This window comes from Melopsittacus undulatus, chromosome 7, assembly GCF_012275295.1.
Source record: "Melopsittacus undulatus isolate bMelUnd1 chromosome 7, bMelUnd1.mat.Z, whole genome shotgun sequence".
Lineage (NCBI taxonomy): Eukaryota > Metazoa > Chordata > Aves > Psittaciformes > Psittaculidae > Melopsittacus > Melopsittacus undulatus.
Window position 1 is genome coordinate 6024612 of NC_047533.1, and position 21965 is coordinate 6046576.

Sequence of the window (21965 nt, forward strand, 5' to 3'; positions counted from 1 at the left end):
GCACAGAACCCAGCACATTACACTCCTAATGCTTCCAGTGTCAGGAATAGGCCCAATTTCACCAAGAAGCTCTGTGTGCTCAAGTGGTAGTAGGAATCATAGAACAGTTTGTGTTTGAGAGGACCTTAAGATCATGTAGTTCCCACCCCCTGCCATGGGCAGGGACACCTCGCACTAGGCCATGCCACACAAGGCTCTTGAACACTGCCAGGGATGGAGCATTCACAACCTCCCTGGGCAACCCATTCCAGTGCCTCACCACCCTAACAGTAAAGAATTTCTTCCTTAAATCTAACCTAAACTTCCCCTGTTTAAGTCTAAACCCATCACCCCTTGTCCTATCACTACAGTCCCTGATGAAGAGTCCCTCACCAGCATCCCTGTAGGCCCCTTCAGATACTGGAAGGCTGCTCTGAGGTCTCCACGCAGCCTTCTCTTCTCCAGGCTGAACAGCCCCAACTTTCTCACCCTGTCATCATACGGGAGGTGCTCCAGTCCCCTGATCATCCCTGGGGCCTCCAAAAGCTCCATGTCCTGCTTGCATTGAGGACACCACAACTGCCCACAGTGCTGCAAGTGGGGTCTCACAAGAGCTGAGTAGAAGCTGCAGAATGCAGGTTTTACCCTGGGCAGATGATTTCACTTCATCTAGTGAAGAGCTGGGAGCAGGGCTGGTGTGCGGACATGAGAGGTGGAGGGCTCAGCACCCCGACTCCAAATAAATTGTGTCCATTGAGCCACATTCAAACTGACCGACCCAATGACCTCTCTATATATAGAATCATAGAATAGTTAGGGTTGGAAAGGACCTTAAGATCATCCAGTTCCAACCCCTGCCATGGGCAGGGACACCTCACACTAAACCATATCACCCAAGGCTTCATCCAACCTGGTCTTGAACACTGAATATAAAATATGCTATAAATAGTATATATAAAATAGTTTTTATATATAAAATATGAAGCATATTTATATACATATATAATATATATACATATATATAGAGAGAGATAGACAGACAGATATAAACCGCTGGGTCCCAACTTGATGCCGGGACCGATCCGCATCCGCGCCCGTTGCTGAATCACCGCGGGTCCCCGGCACTACCGGGTCCGTCCCCCCCCTCCGCTCCCTCCGTTCCCCGCCCTCCGCCGTCCCCGGCTGCTCACGTCACTTGTTATGTCTCCTCCAGCGGCTCCGCCGGGGCGGGGACAGCGGCAGGAGCCCCGCGGCACTGACATCCCCCCCCCCCGCACCCCGAACCCCGGCCCCGCTCCGCCCCAGCCCGGCCTCCGGCGCGGCCGGTAGCCCCGGCAGGAAGATGTGGGTGAAGCTGTGCTGTTTGCTGCTCTACTTCCTGGCGCTCTTCGTGCTGGCCAGGGTGTTCGAGGCCGTGGCGTGGTACGAGAGCGGGTTCCTGGCCACGCAGCTGGTGGACCCGGTGGCGTTGAGCTTTCGGAAGCTGCGGACTATCCTGGAGTGCCGAGGGTTGGGGCATTCCGGACTGCCCGAGAAGAAGGATGTGCGGGAGCTGGTGGAGAAGTCAGGTAACGCCGTGACCCCTGGGATGGAGAGCCGGGCGCTGCTCGGTCGGACGGGGAATCAGGGAGGGAGCTGGTTGCGCACACTGAGGACCCCAGCCGCTGGAGGGGTTCGATGGAGGAAGGCAAAGGGGGGGAAGGTCGGGGATGGTGGCGTTGGAAGGCTGCGGGGAGGGAAGGCCTCTGTGAGCGGGGTCATGGAGCGAGGGGTTCTTCCCGCTGGGTTGCGCCGGTCGGGGTCGGGGTGGTGGTGGCACCGATGAGGGCGAATGTCGCCTGCTGTGATAAACAAGGAGGAAAGGATCCCCATCTGTGTCGCTGTTTGCAGCCGGGGCCAGCTTGTTTCACCCATGTATTCCACTCTTGGAATCCCGGCTGCTGGTTTTATTACAGGTCTTGCTGTAAAGATGGGTCCTGAGGAAGGCAGTGATTTCATAGCAAGAGGGATGGGTACCGAGGGATGTGGCGCTTTGGTAGAAGAGGAGCAGAAGTACATCCTACATACAGAAAACGGCTTGGGAAAAGGCAGGGAGGCATTTGGGAAGTAGGGAAAACAGGGTGAAGGAGGTGGACTTTCGGGGAATGATGAATAGCGAAGGGTGAAGAGCTCTGGCGATGCAAGGAACGGCTCGGGTATCCCGAGAGGCAGGGTGCTGGCCTGGGGTGGCCGGAGGGAGCTGCCCCAAGGCCTGGGAGATGGGGCTGATGTAATAGCTGTTGTGCCAGCCAAGCAGGAAGATACGAGTTGCTGCTTAGAAATCGATGATGGAAGGGGCCAGAGAGAAATCCCCAAATCCCTGTAGTCGGGATAGGCAGAGGCAGAGGAGGGTTTGGATGAGCACAGCGAGTGCTGTAACCTTAAAAAACGATGCTTTAAATAATTGATACTAATGCTGGGCATTTAAATCTGATTTCCTTTTATTGTTCATTGCTTATTGATGCTGTTTATTCCCTTTGCTGCCCCAGCAGTAAAAAGCATTCGGTGATTTCACTTGTGTTTCCAATGCCTTTCACTCCTTGGCTGTCAGGTACTCTCATGATGTCATGATGTTTGGGTTGCATATGCCGCAGGGAAGTGTTTAACTCCAAACAAACTCCATTAACTGACTTCTCCAAATGTCATGGAAACGCTTCTCTCAGCAGCCAGCTTTGCAGCATTTTTCCTGAATTCCTGGCTTTTTTTTCTCCCTAAATTCTGTGAATACTTTTGGAAACCCCTCGAGGGTTTCAGCTGCAGCACTTCTATTTCTGAAGGAAACGTCTTTCTGGACAAGACTTCAAGCCTTGAAGTAATGGATCAGTTACTAGAATGCTTCTTGTCATGAACAGCGTTTGGAATGATTGTGAAACAGAACGTGAGAGGGAAATGAGGTTACAATGGAAACGTTACCGGATGGTTTTACTGGGAGCTCTTTACATTGCTATGACTGGTGTGAGGGGAACTTTCTCCAACTGTGAAAACAGAAGCCAGCAGCTCAGTTGTTCTAGCTGAGGTTTTTGCTAGCTATAGGGGAACAGACAGCTTTGTTTTGGTACAAAGTTACGGACTGGGATTTTGGAAAGCTGTTTGAATTCTCGCCATTGAATTGCTGCAAAATGAGTGTCCTGTGAATGAAATGAAAAATGAAAGCAAAGATATAGCAATAAAAACTCCTTGCAGCCACTGAATATCGTTGTTTCAGCGAGTGAGGCTTGGAAGATGTTCATTTATGCTTCTGTGAGCTCAGCTGCGTGTGTGGTACATCTGTGTGATTGTGTTTGGCAGCTGAAGTCAGGTTGTTTGTAGTCGTGATAAATAGAATTAAACCTTTACACTTTAGTTACCTTTGTCCTGAAAAGGTTCTTTGAGCAGCCATGCGAAATGCAGTTAATCTGTTACTAGAATTCACAAAGTGATCCTTCTCGAGTGCTGTTTGAATCGAATGTCTTCACTTGCCTCTTTTTCAGGAGACCTCATGGAAGGAGAGCTTTATTCGGCTCTCAAGGAAGAAGAGGCTTCTGAATCGGTTTCCAGTACAAACTTCAGTGGTGAAATGCACTTCTATGAGCTTGTAGAAGACACAAAAGATGGGATCTGGCTGGTTCAGGTAGAGAAATCTGGTCATTTATTTCGATGTATTTATCACATTCCAAATGTGTTTCAAAGGAGGATTTATGAGGGTAGTTAACTAGTAGTAAACGTGCGTAACAGAGAGAAGGTGACAAAAATAAACTGCATTAGGGAGATCATAAGGAATAAATGTGTTTGAAAAAAGCCAAGGCAGGCTGAGAAGTGACAGGCACTCCTACACAGGCAAGGAGAAAAAAAGCCTGCTATTCTATGGATTGCTTTATGAAAACCAGGTACTTTAGAACCAGAAAACAAGCAAAGCAGCACACACTTCAGTACACAGCCTCTGCGAGTACTTGGCCTGGTGCTGTAAGAGCTTGTGTAAGTGTGAAGTGCATGAAGTACAGATGCTCTCAGCTGGCACAGGAGAGCTGCTTCTGGTGTTGCTCTTCCTTTGGTTGAGTAAATGCTCACACCAGGGGGGTTAAGTTTCTGTTTATCTCAGGGGCTTACAGCACTTCTAAAAACCTCTGTTGCCTCTTCACAAAGGCAGGATCTCAGTGTGCTGCTTCCATAATATATTCCAGTAGCTGAAAGTGAACCTTCCCCCAAAGCTTGCGTGCTCACTGGGTTCAAGTGTGCTTCCCCAGGGCTGCATGGGAGGAAAAGAACATTTGGAAAAGGAAGACTTTGGCAAATAGGCTGAGAAAGTTGGGGCTATTCACCCTGGAGAAGAGAAGCTGCATGGAGACCTTCCAGTATCTGAAGGAGGCATACAAGGATGCTGGAGAGGGACTCATCCTCAGGGACTGTAGCGATAGGACAAGGGGCAATGGTTTTAAACCGAAACAGGGGAAGTTCAGGTTAGATATAAGGAAAAAGTTCTTTACTGTGAGGGTCGTGATGCACTGGCTGCCCAAAGAAGTGGTAAATGCTCCATCCCTGGCAGTGTTCAAGGCCAGGCTGGACAGAGCCTTGGGTGACATGGTTTAGTGTGAGGTGTTCCTGCCCATGGCAGGGGTTTGGAACTGAATGATCTTAAGGTCCTTTCCAACCCAAACCATTCTATGAGTCTCTGAAATAGGATTCTGAAACTATTTATTATCACTCTTGAGAACATGACTAATCCAGACCAAACTGTAAAAAAAGCTTTTCTGCATTAGCTTCTCTGTTGATAGAGGTTTCTTAAGGTGTAAGCTCCCTGCTGACAGCCACATCAGGCAATGTGAATTCTGCCTCAGACAATTCCTTGTTGAGGTGACAGCTTTCCTGCTTGATTTGTCCCGTCTCCTTCACTTCATGTTTTCTATTTAAATACACTATCAAGATTTAGTGACTTCCTGCTGTCACCACATCACATCTCACCCTAAAATAGAGCAGGAGAGGACAGATTACCTTCAGAGCCGAAATGGCTTTTGTATTGTGGGAAAGATGTATTTGGATGTTATTGAGTCTCAAGTTTCAAGTTTAAATCATAGAGAAGGGCATTCTTCAAGCAGAGAGAGTGTGTTGAAAGGAAGTTTACACATCTCCAGGATAGCTGACAACTAGGAGCATGAATATGCTATGAACAACTTTCCCTCCCCATGCAGCTCAGAAGAGTAAAATCTGGCAGCTCTCTGTTGTCTGCTGCTTGCGGAGTTTTAATCCTCATATATTTTCAGCTGGCTTCATAATAGCAGATCACATAGGCTGTGGTTTGATGTCCCTGGGGTGACAGATGTTGTCATCATTCTGGGAATCTTTCACAGCTATTCAGTTGGTCACAATAGCCGTGGACAACAAAAATTAGTGGAATTTAGTGAATAATTTACTTGCTGAGCACTATTTGTCTGTTTCGCCACAATGACAACCACAAGATGTGCAATTTATCTTTTCATGCTTGCTTTTGGAGTTTTCATCACTCTTGAGTTTCCTTTTGCTCACTTCCCCACTGTAAATCCTGTCCGGGTAACTCCTGTGCTGGTTCTCTGTGTTCTGTCACAGGTTTCTCATGTTCTCTTCTTACTCTTCATCCCTGCAGAGCTGGTTTTTATCACCACTTCCCTGTTCTTGATTACCCTCCCTTGCCTTCTTCTTCACCATTAGGAGTCCTATGGAAAGTTTACAGCCAATTAATCAGCTCAGTGCTTAGACAGGCACAGCACAGAGTGAGGTTCCCTCATGGATGGGTTTGTTGACCGCAGACAAGGTCAGAGCACTGCCCTGCTCTGCTGTTGGGAAGCAGTAAGGCTCCCGATATCCTTTCCAGGATCCTGACCCTGAATTTCTATTCAGGGAGCTGCTGGAAAGCAATGGAGAGAGAGGAAAAGCTCTGGCTCAGCTGGCACAGTGACTGTTGGTGCAGTTGGGTTTGAACGCTTCGTGATGATATATGGGAGGATGGGGACTCTGAAGATGGTTCTTGTTTCCTGATGCATGTAAGTGACATTTGCAAGGTGGCATAGGCTGACAGTGTGATAGCCATGGCTGTCTGCATGGAATCAAGGGACAAAGAGGAAACAGTTGATATGTTTGACACAAATTCAGATGTGAATTCAGCATTTAGAGCCAGCCAGATGAATTCTTTGGAGAAAGGAAAAGAAAGGAACAGCATTTCCTGCCTTTGTTTCCTTATTCTCTGAAAATCCACATGCAAAGCATCCGGGTTCAGCAGTAATTTGTTTACTGATGTGGCTGTTCACAGGTGCCCTCTGCTCCTGTGCAGAGCTTCCATAGAGCCACAGACAGCAGCATGTTCTTTCTCCTATTAGCTTATGATCTCATACCTTTCCTTCTATGCCTTTCTTCTTGCTTGCCAGCTGCTGCTGTGCACTTCTGTGGCTGGCAAGGAGGGTGAGTAGGATGAATGGTAGCTTCTAGACCTGCTTCTCTTGTTGGAGAGGGGTAACACATAACGTTCTAGCTTCTCCAGATTCTGCTCATGCTCTCTGGTTAGTCACTAGAAACCTGTCACATCCAATAATGTCATAGTCATTATGACTTTCTAAAAGCATGCAGTAAATGATCTGCAGATAAAACCCCTCTTTGAATGGAGCTAAAAGCTAAATTATTCTCTGCTTTTATTCTAAAAGTCTCTACTGTAACACACTGGTAAAGGGAAGTAAAGGGAGCTTTCTTCTTGGCATTGAAAGAGGAGGAGAAACATTCTGATCAGGCCTGGTAGAGGTGCAAAGGATGCTATTCTGGATGTAAAATGTTGTGGTCTATTCTGCATCTCAGCTTCTTGTTCAGGTGGTGTAGTCACAAGGCCAGGGATCTGTCTACAGGATTTTGGTGGTCTTTTCCTTCTTCCCTCCTTTCCTTTCCTCCTTTCATTCCCCTCTTTGCTTCCCCCTCTTCCCTCCTTTCCTTCCCTCCTTTCCTTCCCTTCTTTCCTTCCTTTCCTTCTTTCCCTTCCATGTAGGATGAGTACTTTTCCTATTTGCCATCTCAGTATTGCAGGTGTTTCAGCTGTTCCCACTACAAAGAAATTAATTATAAACACACAGTTCTTTCAGACTACATAATTTATGTATTTGTGTCTTTTCCAGTAGCCGTCAGGATCATTTCCCAAAGGATACCTGATTTTAACTTTCAGCATCCTTGAGAGTCTTCCTACCCAGTTGAGATGCAGAATACCATCAGCTTGAATGTAATAGTTCTCATATTCCTGTGCGTCCATGTTAATTCATTCCAGCAGCTCATTTATTCCCAGCCTCTGGCTTAACTAACAGCTTAACTGGGCTCTTCAAGCTGGTGCATAGATCACCCACCTCCCTTGAGAAACTACACATTATTTTAAGGTGTAATCCTTAAATTTTAAGGTGTAATCCTATCATGGATGTAGTCTTCTGTCATTGCCTATTTTGATCTAATTTCTTAGAGTCTCTTTCTCAGAAAAGCCAAAAACCTCCAGACATCTTTAATCCATCATATGGATGGATTCTAAACCAGTTGTGAGTTCCTAGGGAAGAGTGGAAATCCAGTTTTGTCAGCATGATGCTGAATAGTAAATAGAGTGAGATGTCTCAGGATTAATACCAGTGCACAGTCATATACAAACTTATTGACATGCTCTTGACTAAGTGGGCTTTTCTCCATGCTTGTACTAAGCAACTCACCAGTCCATTTAAAATGAATTGTATTTCTAAAGGAGAATTGTCAAATACTTCTGCTCCTGTATGGGAAGTGCAGTTTGTAGCATAGCTGTTGGTTATAAAGGGTTCTATGAAGGCTGTGTGGGGACCTCACAGCAGCTTCCAGTATCTGAAGGGGCCTACAGGAATGCTGGAGAGGGACTCTTCATGGACTGGAGTGATGGAACAAGGAGTAATGGGTTTAAACTGAAACAGGAGAAGTTCAGGTTAGATATAAGGAAGAAGTTCTTTATTGTGAGGGTGGTGAGGCACTGGAACAGGCTGGCCAGAGAAGCTGTGAATGCTCCATCCCTGGCAGTGTTCAGGGCTGGGTTGGACAGAGCCTTGGGTGATATGGTTTAGTGTGAGGTGTCCCTGCCCATGGCAGGGGAGTGGAACTGGATGATCTTAAGGTGGTTTCCAACCTAAATCATTCTGTGATTCTCTGATTCTATTGAAAGCACTGAAGTTTTAATTAACAGACCAGGGATTTCGAACCTTTGTGTCTTTGTGGATCTCTAGAAGTCTTCCAGTGAGTGCATGGACTCTTTACAGTAATAACAGGCTTCCTGTTGGCAGTTTGGAAACAGCCAAACCAGACTGTCAATTCTCCCATACATACAACCTGACCAGTTCCTAATAGAAGTTTGAAATCACTTCTGCCCTTGGCAGAATCACAGAATGTAACCCAGTTCACGTGTGTGTACTCCCGCATGCACAGACTGACTTGCTGAGGCTGGGTGAGGATTGGCTGCTCCAGGAAAAGGTGTCTATTTAATAGGTTTTTGTTCTCCCTGCTGGTTTTAAACCTGTCACAGTGCCCTCATGCCTAGAGCTGAGGAGCACCTGGAGTTGGTGTCTTTGGGGCTAAGCTGTAAACCCATGTTTTGACTATTCATGAGTGCTCAACACTGTGTTCTTGGTCTGAGCAGGTGTGTCTGACACTCAGTATCCTCACTAGAACTAGAAAATAATGAGAGTTGAAACACCATGAAGGGTTTGTTCTGCATTTGTCCATCTCTGACTCATTCTCATGCTGTTGTGATTTAGTTGTGAGCGAGCCTCAAACCATACTGACACCAAATCAGCTACAGTGACCTGTTTGGAAATCTCTGCATAGCTGTCTAAAGAGACCGAACAAGATCTGATTTATAAAGCTAATCCTTACTGATGGCTGGAAATCAAAGAGCAGCACTGATGACAGCCGTGAAGTAGTTACTGCAGTATTGACGCATCTCCTCAAGACACTTTAGTTTGGGATTTGGCAAGAGAGGGAAAGTATCTTGCTGACATTGTCCTATTTTTCCAAGTGTTTATATCTTTCTGTCTCCAGGGTATTTGCTCTTTAAGTCTGTTTGCTTCTTTCATGTCAGAACTATGACTATTTTAACATACAGATCAAAATGGTTCTGTTAATTATGCTCTTGACTGGCCTCTTTTGGGACAGTTCTGTCAAATTCAAAGTCAGGAGAGCTCTTTTAGTGCAAAAGCTGCCTCCTCAAGCGTCCATTGAAATCAGGATTTCAGTAATTTCAGCATTCTATGTCCCTAGATGAATTCTATTTTCATGTTGTTCTCTGTGGTATCTGGAAGTCGCCTTCTCAAGTGTTTGTGGGAACTAAACAAGAACACTCAATCAGAACATGTACAAATAAAGGAAATTTCCAAGCCCTCATCTTCTCATTTTAACTATGCACGTCTTGGTGGCATAACTCATCTGCAGTGTGGTCCTCACAAATTCACTGATGGAGTATGAAGAAACGTGTCTGAGACTTGAGAGCTTCATGGATGGATACTTAGTGAGGGCCTGGCCTCTCCAGCATCTTCCACTAAAGCACCAGGAATTCACCTATAAGGAAGTTAATTTGGACCCTGCAGTCAGGGCCAGTCCTCTGGCCTGGGTTAGGTGTAGGTGAGGGAGCAGATCTTCTCCTTGATGTGGGGCTATTAAATGGCAGGGTTACTGTGTTCCTACTAGCCCATCAAGATGATTAATGGATTCATTGAGTTATCTTCCTTGGCTTCTCACTCTGACATGTGTTATTTTACAGACTGTGAACAAAGCTCGTACTAAGAGAAGCTTAGAAGGTTTGTGTTCCTCTAAAGGAGGTGTTTGTTTCCCAGCTGATCTCATACAAGACACCTTCTCTTCTGAGCTTTTATTTCTTTAGAATGAAATAGAGCATATGGCTGCAAGGGACCTTCTTGATGAGCGAGTTCAGCTCTGCTAGACTGTGGAATATGTGTTTATAAAATGTCTTGCTGTCTGTCTTAAATCAGAAATTGGCTGTGTGTAAAACTCCTTCTGACTGTTCTGTTCTTGGAAAGGTGTATCTGATGTCTAGCTTAAGTGTATTCATCTGGCTCATTTGTTCCTATTGCACCTAAATTGACAGCACCCTTTAGTTTCACTGGCTCCCAATGCCTGCTCCCAGTATGTGAGATCAATCAACCAAGTTTGTTTTGTCGGCTATAATATATCCTGGGCTTTGCTTATTTCACAGCCAGTTACTAGTGATGGCTCACAGTCCCTTTTGAATCAACTAATAGACCCCAGCTTTTCCTCCCATCGCTGTTTCTAAGTGATGAACTCCCCAAGTGTCCTGTTCATTATTGAATTCAATTTCATTTCTGACACTCTGGGTTACAAGATTTGTGCATTGCAATCCTCTTCTGCACACAGCCGTGCTTCCCAAGTTTATGTCGTCTACAGATGGCTTTGGAACACTTAAGAGTTCCTGCAGGGAGGGCATTAATAGCAATATATGCTGAACTGAGCTCTAAGGTAGATACATTAAGAAGTCTGTTAGTACTTTACTGGCATTTTGATGTTTTCTTGCCTTAGACAATTTATTCAGTTTAAAGCTTGTTTTTTTTACTCACTATAAAAGCTTATATCCAGTTCACATGGATATCTTCCATGTGGCACAATATGATACCCTCCCAAACTACAGACAGGGTTCTACCTTCCCTTTGTCTTGAAACTTGGCTCTTTTTCTCCAGGTAGAGATGGATTTTTAACTCTCAACTTAATCAGGAATGATACATCTTTAGTATCGTATGCTGGAAAGGCGTGGAAAGCACAACTTGAAGTCTTTGCACCTTTAAAATCTGTTCTACAGTTTTGCATACCATTGAGATCAAATGGGTGGGCTCTTAAATGCAGTTATTAACTTCTTATTCTCCTGTCAGTGTAAATGAGTCTTGACAGAGCTTTATACAAAACCTTCACATCTTCATGTGTGATTTTACGCTTGTTGCACTGCAGTTCTGAGATTGGAATTACCTACTTACACAGGTTAAATTGAGTTTTGTTTCCCTCTTCAAATGTAGTCTCTTCCCATCAATGCACTAACCTGCCCACAGGCAGCCATCTCCTCTGCACTGAAAACGGAGTCAGAGCATTCATTTCAGTTTAAAACCAAAGTGATCTGGCGTTTGTACCCTGTTGTCATTGTATGGTGATCCTGCTGCTTTTCCCTCTGTTCTACTCTGATTCACATGCCTGAAAAACCTTTTGGTGCAGCTGGTAATATCCTTGGTATGGTCTAATTGCTCATTTTTCCTTACTTTCTTAGCTAGCTTTCCCTTTTGACCTTTACTCATTCCTTGTAGATTCTCAAACTATTTCTAACATCTTCTTGGAAGCGCTTGCTAGGAAGAAGTACATGACTTGACATATAAAACCCTGATAGCTTGAACACCTCGGACTTAAGGAACTTACAGGCCTCTTCCATATTCATATTCCTGCTCTCCTCAGTCACAGTTTTTGAAGCTCAATTTCTTAGCTGAGCAAACCCCACACTTCTTAAATAGAACCTGTTACGAGTGTTGCAGGTTATCATCTCTAATATGAACAAAATTAAACTGTGATTGCTTAACCTGCAGTATTCTCTCCGAGTCCCTCATCCACAGAGATGATGATTACTTTCCAAAACACAGCCCCTTGCTTCTGTATGGTGAACTCCCAATGCTGTAAGTGGGTGTTGTCTGCAAGGAGCAGCTGCAATGGATGTGTTTATTTGGGATTTTTTTTGCCATAATGATATAAAAAAGCCTGAGCCCAAGAAATTTTACACAGCTTCAGTGTGCAAAACCGTAGTACGGTTCTCTCTGTGTAGTTACAACTGCTAGTTCTGTTGTTTGCGTTCAACATAACCTTCCCCAAGGGGAAAGACTTTTTCATAGGAAGGGAGTAAAACTGGTATTAAAAAGCCCACAGTAAAACATACTGGTGACTGTATTTGCAACAAATGTCTATCTTGTCACTTAAAGTGAGTATTGTAGCTATCAGAAAGAAGAAACAGCTGAGCAGGATTGGTCTTTCTGCACTTACCATCAGTATACTCCCAAGGACTGTGCTGGGCTTGGTCATAACATGCACACAGACGAAACCAATCCCTGAGTAGCTGCAATCTAGTTATCAATGTTTCACTTCTGTGCTTACTAGTAAAATAGTGATTCCTTACTCTGCTGGATGCATTTCTCACACCGTAGTAGCTCTGAAGATATCCTGGTGTGAAGAAGTCTTTAGGAATGTCTTCTTTTTCAGTTGAAGCACCTGAAAGGAACAAGTTTAAACTATCCAAAGTGCTTCAGTTACAGTGGGGGATGTAAAGAAGGCTCAGTAATACAGCAGGCTTTCCCAGCTGGTTGTGTTGATGCCTGAAGATTACACTTAGTGAACCAGAAAGGCTTTTCTATGTGGTGTGTGTGTTTAAGAATAACTTGAAGGCTTCTAATCCAGCTGCTCACCTCTGGTTTTATAGAAGCATTTTGGGCTCAGTGTAATTTGTATCTTCAGTTTAACTTTGTTTCCCTACAGAGAATGTTCTGCTTAGTGAATTCTCTCAATCTTCAGTTTCTGAGAGGATGCTACTTAGCACAAAGCAGATAATATTTTGAGTCTCAAAGGCCAGATGCAGTTTGCAGGTCTGCATCTCAGCCTGTACATGGAGCACTGTTACTCACAGTGACAGCCAGACTTCCAGAGAAAAGCTGACATTTGAGGTTGTTAGCCCAGAAAACGACTGGGAGAATTTTAATGGCAGGTAAACAGATCCCTAACAAATGGGAGTTTCAAACCTTGATATAAAAATACATTTCAAGTGGTTGCCAGAGAGCCTGCAGAAGCATGTGAGGCATTTCTGAAATAGAAAATGTGATGGCTCATGGAATAAAGCATGATCAGTCATGTCAGTCAAAATTACCTGTCAACTGCAGGCAGGCAGGGCTTGCTTATCCTTTTCCTTCCCTGTATTAAGTCAAAGGATAAATACTTACTCTTTGTCATTTGTGTCTGCAGAAGTAACCTGACATACTACTTTAATACACTAGATTAGAACAAATCGGACCTTGGGATACATCACAGTGAATGGCAGATGGGACATTGGAGTTGGTGGAACAGTCATGTAAAGTTACTGAGTGAGTCACTAGCAAAGCTGGAAGGGATCAAGGGTTTTAGGTGTTATCTGAGAGTTTAATCACTAGTTTCCACTGCTTGGAAATGGCTGTTGGCAGCCTAATGTGGTACCAGCTACACACCTTCCAATCTGAGACAACATTTCTTTGGTATGTTGTAACTTCATGGAGAATTCTAATAAAACAATGGTCTTTTTTACTGCAAAGAAGAGGAACCTGCTGCATCCTCCTCCTTTCTCCCCTCCTATCAACTGGTTAATAATAGCTTTGTTATTTTCCCAAAGGTTTCGTTAAGTACCACTCATTTTAGTGTCTGAACAGGTACTTAAAATGATGTGGTGCTTCCGTCTGTCTGCAGAAACTGTGCTTCTGCCTTAGAGCTTCACTCTCCAAAGATACTCAGTGTGGTTCCTGATTGCATAAACCTCTGTGTTGTGAGAGAAGGGGAGAATTGTATCAAGGGTGACTCCATCTCTGTTTTCATGAAACTTGCTCTTTATTTCGGGAAGCAAACTCACTGTGACACTAAATTGTTATTTCCTTTTGGCAACAGGTCATAGCAAATGACAGAAGCCCACTGGTGGGTAAAGTCCACTGGGAGAAAATGGTGAAGAAAGTATCAAGATTTGGCATACGGACCGGCACTTTTAACTGTTCCAGTGACCCCAGGTATATTCCTAAAGGATTATTTAAATCAAAAGGCTATCTTAAGGCTCAGCTGTGTTCTGGCAGCAGGGCTGCCTGTGTGTAAAAGTAGCCGTGACAGAAGGTGGCTTTATTCATGGTTTTATCTGTAGTGAAGTCTGTTCAGAATTCTCCATTACATGATCTATCAGTATCATAGACATAGACCTGCAGCGTCCTAAAGCACCATGTGGGAAATGCGTGATTAGACTATTTAAGTGTAATAGAGCAGTGGAGGGGAAGGGATAAGAAGAGTTTGGCCTTATAGCCCAGGCATTTGGGGACAAGAATTCTGCTTGCGTAGGACAAAGCTGTATATATATAGCCCTTGTAAGAGAACTGTACCAGTTGTAGAGTTGCTACATTGCCATCTGGAAAAGAGAAACACAGGTGAGCATGAACCAGCCAAACAGTGCCTGTTTCTCATGGAACAAATCCTGTTCCCTGACAAATGTGCATGTTTCTATATAAACTTGCACACACCCTTTGACAACAACACAGCGTGCTCTGCCAGATCCACTGCTGTTTGCTGTTTGACTTTGAACAAGGAAGAAGAGCAGAGCCACAGGAGCGAATAGTCATTCTGTGCTACTGTAAAAAGAAGGGGGTTTGCATGTTTTGTTGGAAACATTCACTTCACATGATGGGAAACTTTGTCTGGAATTCCAGTGGATATGCAGGTCTTACACAGTCCTAAATGTTTGCACAAATCTCAGAGTTAATCACAAGAGAAAATTCATATGCAAAATACTCTTGTCTAATCAAAACACTGGTATTTGAACACCTGAGACATTTGGCAGTGCTTCTCTTTGCATAGCTCCTAACTAGTCTTAATATTACCATCAAATCCTGTGTTTTAAATGAACTCATTTTTCCTTAATGCAATAAATGTTTTGTTGATTAAACCCTTGTGAATAGTTTTAATCAGGTGGCAGCTGAAATTCAGCAGAAAGCTGCACGCCACAGTAGTCAGGATACGAAGAATCAGGGAATGGTTTGGGTTGGAAAGGACGTTAAGAACATCCAGTTCCAATCCCCTGTCATGGGCAGGGACACCTCACACCAGACTGTGTCACCCAAGGCTCTGTCCAACCTGGCCTTGAACACTGCCAGGGATGGAGCATTTACCACTTCTCTGGGCACCCTGTGCCAGTGCCTCACCACCCTCACAGTAAAGAACTTCCTTATATCTAACCTGAACTTTCACTGTTGAAGTTTAAACCCATCACCCCTTGTCCTGTTGCTACAGTCCCTTTATTAGTAGGGTAATATCTTATGGCTCCTTCTAAAAATGCTACATTTTAGAACTGGGGAGATGTAATTGTCTAAATAGGTGTTGAAATTGAGCAAAAGCAGAGAGGAGGTAGGTAAGGTGGTGCATGAATGTGGCTGGTGGCCCCTGCTGCAGTATGCAGGTTCTCAGGCACAGTTTGCATGCCCATTGGCTGTGTCATGTTTTGGTTGTTGAAGCCTCCCAGATGTTTCCTGAAAGGAGAACTAGATAAATCAAGTGGCATAGTGATGCTGGCAGAAAAGATGCATGAGAGAAGGGATCTTCTGAGTCATCAGGCTTTTCTCGTGGTTACTGGGGTCTGCACCATGACTCGGGGTTCAGCCTTGGAGAGCCTCTTCTTTTAGGTATGGATTTGGAGTTCAGGCCAGCCCAGCTCCAGCAGAGGTGTTCTTTTAGATCAGATCATCCAGCAGCGTGATGCTGCTTCCTTCTGTGCTGGTTTTGCGGTGAGCTCTCTGACCACACCTCTTCCCTGTCTGCATCCTTTCAAACTGATTATGGAGCCAGGCTGAGAGAGCTGGGCTGGGGCAGCCTGGACAAGAGAAGGCTCCTGAAGGGGAGACCTGAGAGCAGCTCCAGTGCCTAAAGGGGCTGCAGGAAACCTGGAAAGGGGCTTGGGACAAGGGCCTGTAGGGACAGGCCAAGGGGAATGGCTTGAACCTGCCCAAGAGAGGGGAGACTGAGCTGAGCTCTTAGGCAGAAGCTCTTCCCTGGGAGGGTGCTGAGGCGCTGGCACAGGGTGCCCAGAGAAGCTGTGGCTGCCCCATCCCTGGCAGTGCTCAAGGCCAGGTTGGACACAGGGTCTTGGAGCAAGCTGCTGCAGTGGAAGGGATCCCTGCCCATGGCAGAGGTTGGGACTGGATGAGCTTTAAGGTCCCTTCCAACCCAAACCATGCTGTGATTCTATCAAAATGGCCCCAGCAGGATGTGGACACTTCTCAGCATCATTAAAGCAACTGCTATACGGACCAGTGTCCTGTTAACTTCACCCCACTGCTCCTTGGAAAAAGTAGGGTGGAAGGAAGCACTGGGAGAGTTATCCTGAGGGTCAGGAGAGTTGTGGGGCATTGAGTTACACTGTAGTTATCATCTTCTTGGCTGGAAGGCCAAGGAAAAATAGCTTCTCATACAAAAACTGTATAGTAAAGAGCAGAGTAAGGTTGAGTATTTTTCAAATCCAGCTACAAAGTATGAATGACTGTATGGACTTGTTTACTACAACAGCCTATATAAATTGCTACTGCTCCTCTTTCTGGTTTATGAATATGTGTTGCTACAACATTTCTGTAAGCTAGGTAACAAATATAAGAATAAATACACTTGGACAGTGAGTATCGCATGCCCATATTTCCTTGTATTCTGTGTGAAGATCCCCAGGTCCTCAGCACATCTCATTTTTGGATTTACAACAGTAATTTAAGCACTGCAGCCTCGGGGTTTGGAAACTCTGTCATCTAACCCACTCTTTTCTTTGTAGGTACTGCAGGAGGAGGGGTTGGCTGAAATCCACCCTCATCATGTCAGTGCCACAAACCAGCACCTCCAAGGGAAAAGTGATGCTGAAGGAATACAACGGGCGCAGAATCGAGGTGGAGCACATCTTCAAATGGATCACAGCCCACGCTGCTTCTCGGATCAAAACCATTTACAACTGGGAGCATTTAAAGGAAGAATGGAACAAAAGCGACCAGTACCGTGTGAAAATATACCTGTTTGCCAACCTGGACCAGCCCCCAGCTTTCTTCTCTGCACTCAGTGTAAAGTTTACTGGAAGAGTAGAGTTTATTTTTGTGAACGTGGAAAACTGGGACAATAAAAGTTCCATGGCAGAAATTGGTGTCTATAAGACACCATCCTACATCCTTAGGACTCCCGAGGGGATTTACAGATATGGAAATAACACCGGTGAATTCATCTCCCTACGTGCCATGGATTCCTTTTTGCGCTCGTTACAACCAGAAGTTAATGATTTGTTTGTTTTAAGCTTGGTTTTGGTTAATCTCATGGCTTGGATGGACCTGTTTATTACACAGGGTGCTACTATAAAGCGTTTTGTGGTTCTTATAAGCACTTTAGGGACGTATAATTCATTATTGATTATTTCCTGGCTGCCTGTGTTAGGTTTTTTGCAACTCCCCTACTTAGACAGCTTTTATGAGTACAGCTTAAAACTCTTCAGGTACTCCAACACAACTACTTTGGCTTCTTGGGTAAGAGCCGATTGGATGTTCTACTCGTCACATCCAGCCCTCTTCCTCAGCACGTACCTTGGTCACGGTTTACTAATCGATTACTTTGAGAAGAAAAGAAGACGCAATAACAACACTGATGAAGTAAATGCTAATAATCTGGAGTGGCTCTCGAGCCTGTGGGACTGGTACACCAGCTACTTGTTTCATCCCATTGCTTCTTTTCAACACTTTCCCTTTGATTCAGATTGGGAGGAAGACCCGGATTTGTTCCTGGAGCGGTTGGCCTTCCCCGACCTCTGGCTTCACCCTCTGATACCAACTGATTACATAAAGAACTTACCAATGTGGAGGTTTAAATGCCTCGGGGTCCATTCCGATGAGGAAACCTTTCAAGACAGCGAAAGTGACTCTGACAGTGAAAGCAAAGAGGTCTTCAGTAGCGAAAAGGAAGCCTCGGAGGACGAGGAGCTAAACACGTTCCACAAGGAGGGAGAGCCTGGTGTGGAGCCCTGTTCGTGTGCCAACAAATATTGTCACCACGAGCCATATGATGGGAAAGCAAGGTCCTATGGCTCATCCAGCATCGTGGGTGACATGGAGCCGGACTGGTCAGCCTGGCCCGCTGAGATGTTGCACTGTACAGAGTGTGTGGTGTGTCTAGAGAATTTTGCAGATGGGTGTTTGCTCATGGGCCTGCCCTGTGGCCACGTGTTCCACCAGAATTGCATCGTGATGTGGCTGGCGGGGGGGAGACACTGCTGCCCCGTCTGCAGGTGGGCTTCCTACAAAGCCAAGCAGCCATACACACATCCACCGCCTTTGGCAAGTGATCCCCCATCTTAGCTGCGTGTGCCCGTGTCCTTTGTAAGCTTCCCGGGTATTCCTGCTTGCCTTTTAAATGTTAGTCACTTCCAAGATTCCGTGGTTTGAAGTTTTTTAGTTGCAATGTTAGTGCAGTGAGCTAAGATATAGCTGATGCTAACGTTAACGACAGAATCATTTGGTTGCCTTGTCTGTTGAACTGAATGCATACTTAGAGTACAGTAACTTCTTTCTTTTCAACATCTGGAAACTTGATGCTGGTTTTGGAAGCACAAATAAAACATCAAGCCTACGACAGAAGCATATTCCAGCCAACGTTTACAAGAGGATGTGGGTGACATGGAAATCCTAATCGGAGACAATTGCTTAATTTAAGTGTTTCTTATTTTAGAGTCTGTTCAGCACATCTTTGTTGAATAATGTATGTTGTAAACCCAGTACCATTGACAAAGAGATCAGCAAAATAAATTATTTTAAAAGGAGATTTGTAATGTTAATTGTTTTGATAACTATTCTGTGTGTACGGTTACACATGTCTTGCTGGCCTTATCTGTGAAGCCAATAAAAATATAACACAGCTTTTGTGACTAATAAATCATCTCCTAGTGATGCAGGAATTCACTGCTCCAGTGTTAGCCACTGGGCAAGCAGAAGGTGATGGTGTTTCACTACTACTTCCTTCAGAAGTCCTCTGCACTGAGGGGCTTCTGTGCTTTTCCAGTTGATTACAAACTGCTTTAGCAGAGACCTTCCTCTGCTGGCTGTCTCCCCAGCACGTTCATCTGCAGACATCCAGGAACGCTTTAGGTTTACCCGTTTACAGCCTCAAAGGAAACCATCACGAAGCAGCAGAGTACTGTCATGCAGTGATAAAAGTGTAAGAATTGACAGATTCCAACTAATGCCATAAAAGAACAAGAAATGAGTCTGCTATTTTCTTTATATTTCAATATGGAAGTGTGGTGTTGGGTGTAGCTTTCAGAAACCATCTGGGTGAAAATCCAAAGAAGAAATGTTGGTCAGAAAAAGAAAGGGAAAAGGTGAGGCAAGTAGAAGAAAAGGCTAAACTAGAAAGGTGTTTTCAATTGTCTCCTTGTTTTATTTATTTCCTAGCTCTTGCTAGTGGTATGAAAGCAGGATAATGAAATGAAGATGCTAATAGGAAATGGAAAGGCAGGTTTAGATTTGCAGTTCCAATCCATCCCTCCGTGCCTGTACAGAGCTGGTGCTTGCAGAGCTGCTGGGCAGAGTTTTGGCTCACTTGGGCACTATCTTTTTTAATAACAAATATTCCTTGCTTCCAGGCGGCTTCCCAAGAGGATATTCTAATTACCAGCAGAGCTGTTTGTAATTGTGAGTGCTTTTCCCTTTCTGCTTTCCTTTTCCCTATTACAATACTGAAGCAGGGAGGTATAAGAAGCAGAATATCACCAACTCTCCTGTGGCCCAGAAAATCATTTTTATTCCAGTTGAGGCCTGTCAGTACGTGCCCTTTATCTGTCATTACAGCCATGGCAGAGCAGTGGAGAGGCATAATGAGGGCAAAGATCATTTCTGCTTCCAGTCTGTGCAGCACCGTGGCACTTGGCCTATGTGCTTATCATAAGTAGCAGGGGTTGAAATCCACATTGTTGAAGGGCTGTCTTGAAACCTGCACTGAGCTGAGGCCTTGAACTTTCCTCCTTGACAGTGGAGATGGAGGAGAGCTTTACTGAGTATAAATCAAGCTGTAGTTGATGTACTTGGGCACTGTGTGCTTGTGCACTCTGCTGCTGAACACTGACCTCCTTATATGCTGCTCCACTCTGTGCATGGGTTCAGCCTCATTTGCAAACCACTGTGCACCCCTGTTTCAGCTGAAGACTTGTTTTAATGACCTCAGTTACTCTGCCCGTCCAGTTCCTTTGATGAACGACACAAACTGCTGTTTAATTAGCAGGAGAGCCGCAGAGGGGACATCCATATGAGCAGGTGATTATGACCAGCAGATAGCTGTGACTGAAGGCTCAGTCCCCTCGTGTCCATTAGCCTGTGTTATATAAATTGTTGTGATCCAGTTCCTGGCGCTGCATCTGTTTTAAACTCTACAGCAGCTGCTGGAGTGCATTGGTAGTCCCAGCAGGCAAGAAAAAGCACTTGGATGTATTTACTTTATGGAGCTCTTGTGTCAGTAGCAGCAGCAGATGCATCCAAGCACGATTGCTTTCTATGGAGTGCAGGATCTCAGGCAGCCCTTACCCAATGCATTGACAGTTTATAACCCGGAGAAGAGAGCAAAGGCTGTGCCTCTAACAAGGTAAGCCGTTCTGCTCACTTGTTTTGCCTCGCTGGGCTGGGCAGTGCTGGTGTTTGTGAAGTGTCTTAACCCAGAAGCTAAACATTATTGAATCATAGAATCATAGAATAGTTAGGGTTGGAAAGGACCTTAAGATCATCCAGTTCCAACCCACCTGCCATGGGCAGGGACACCTCACACTAAACCATGGCACCCAAGGCTCTGTCCAACCTGGCCTTGAACACTGCCAGGGATGGAGCATTCACAACCTCCCTGGGCAACCCATTCCAGTGCCTCACCACCCTCACAGTAAAGAATTTCTTCCTTATATCTAATCTAAACCTCTGCTGTTTAAGTTTGAACCCGTTACCCCTTGTCCTGTCACTACAGTCCGTAATGAACAGTCCCTCACCAGCATCCCTGTAGGCCCCCTTCAGATACTGGAAGGCTGCTCTGAGGTCTCCACGCAGCCTTCTCTTCTCCAGGCTGAACAGCCCCAACTTTCTCACCCTGTCTTCATACAGGAGGTGCTCCAGTCCCCTGATCATCCTTGTGGCACTCCTCATGGCTTATCCTCTGACATCTTGTGCGTGCAAGCTGGTGACCAGCTGTAAACAGAAAATGTCAAACTACTGATGTCAGGTTATTGCAGTGGGTTTAGTGCGGGTCATGGGTGTCATGTGCTGCTACCGAGAGGGTGGATGTAGAGCATCTCTGAAGGTCTTTGCCAGTCTCAATTTCAACAATTACTGTCTTGCTACACTGGTTTTCCCACTGCTGCTTCCCAGTCCAAAGCATATTTAGATCTTTGTATTGGGTTTTAGAAGGAAAAAAAGACCAAGTCGAACTGTACATTTTAATAACTGTTAAAATGCCTTTCTCTGGGAATTCAGTAACGAGGGTACGTATAATTGTAAGGCATTAGACTAAGCTAACAGCACCTTTTTTCTCCCAAGTTCTTCATTCTTTCTGTGCATCAGTGATTTATTTCCAGTCCCCTGCATCTGAGCTTGTGCACCGGGGCGTGAGGAGCCGCAGTGCCCAGCGGGATGGCTCCAAGCTGTCCCATAGTTTGTGCCAGGTTACCCTCCCTGTGCTGCAGAGAGGATGGCAGAGGGTGGAGGTGAGCCAGGCCCTGCTGCCGGGGCCCGCAAACAGTGCTGGCTGCTGAAGCCAGGCAGGAAACGTCTGCGGTGCTGGCAGGGGATGTCTCTCCTCAGGTATCCTGTGGGTGTTCCCGGGGCTGGCTGGAACACACAAAGCGGTTTGAGTCACCCTGGGCATGACTTGATTTTGTATATAAGGATCCTTCATCAGGGACTGTAGCGATAGGACAAGGGGTGATGGGTTCAAACTGAAACAGGGGAAGTTCAGGTTAGATACAAGGCAGAAGCTCTTCCCTGTGAGGGTGCTGAGGCGCTGGCACAAGGTGCCCAGAGAAGCTGTGGCTGCCCCATCCCTGGCAGTGTTCAAGGCCAGGTTGGACACAGGGGCTTGGAGCAGCTGCTCCAGTGGAAGGTGTCCCTGCCCGTGGCAGGGGGTTGGAACTGGATGAGCTTTAAGGTCCC

General features: G+C 45.4%; 1 protein-coding gene across 1 annotated transcript; it reads left to right on the plus strand.

The window, feature by feature from the left end:
• Positions 1-1216: 1216 nt before the first annotated feature.
• RNF103 (ring finger protein 103) lies at positions 1217-18699 on the plus strand. The gene is made up of 4 exons (XM_034064661.1): positions 1217-1547; positions 3489-3628; positions 13684-13799; positions 16586-18699. Exons 1-4 carry the CDS (start codon positions 1322-1324, stop codon positions 18141-18143), a joined length of 2040 nt encoding a protein of 679 aa, XP_033920552.1. The 5' UTR covers positions 1217-1321; the 3' UTR covers positions 18144-18699.
• Positions 18700-21965: the final 3266 nt, after the last annotated feature.

Coding starts and splice junctions, on each gene's coding strand:
- RNF103 (XM_034064661.1), top strand. CDS start 1,322: ATGTGGGTGAAGCTGTGCTGTTTGCTGCTCTACTTCCTGGCGCTCTTC. Junction 3,629..13,683: donor ATGGGATCTGGCTGGTTCAG/GTAGAGAAATCT, acceptor TTTTGGCAACAG/GTCATAGCAAATGACAGAAG. Junction 13,800..16,585: donor AACTGTTCCAGTGACCCCAG/GTATATTCCTAA, acceptor TTTTCTTTGTAG/GTACTGCAGGAGGAGGGGTT.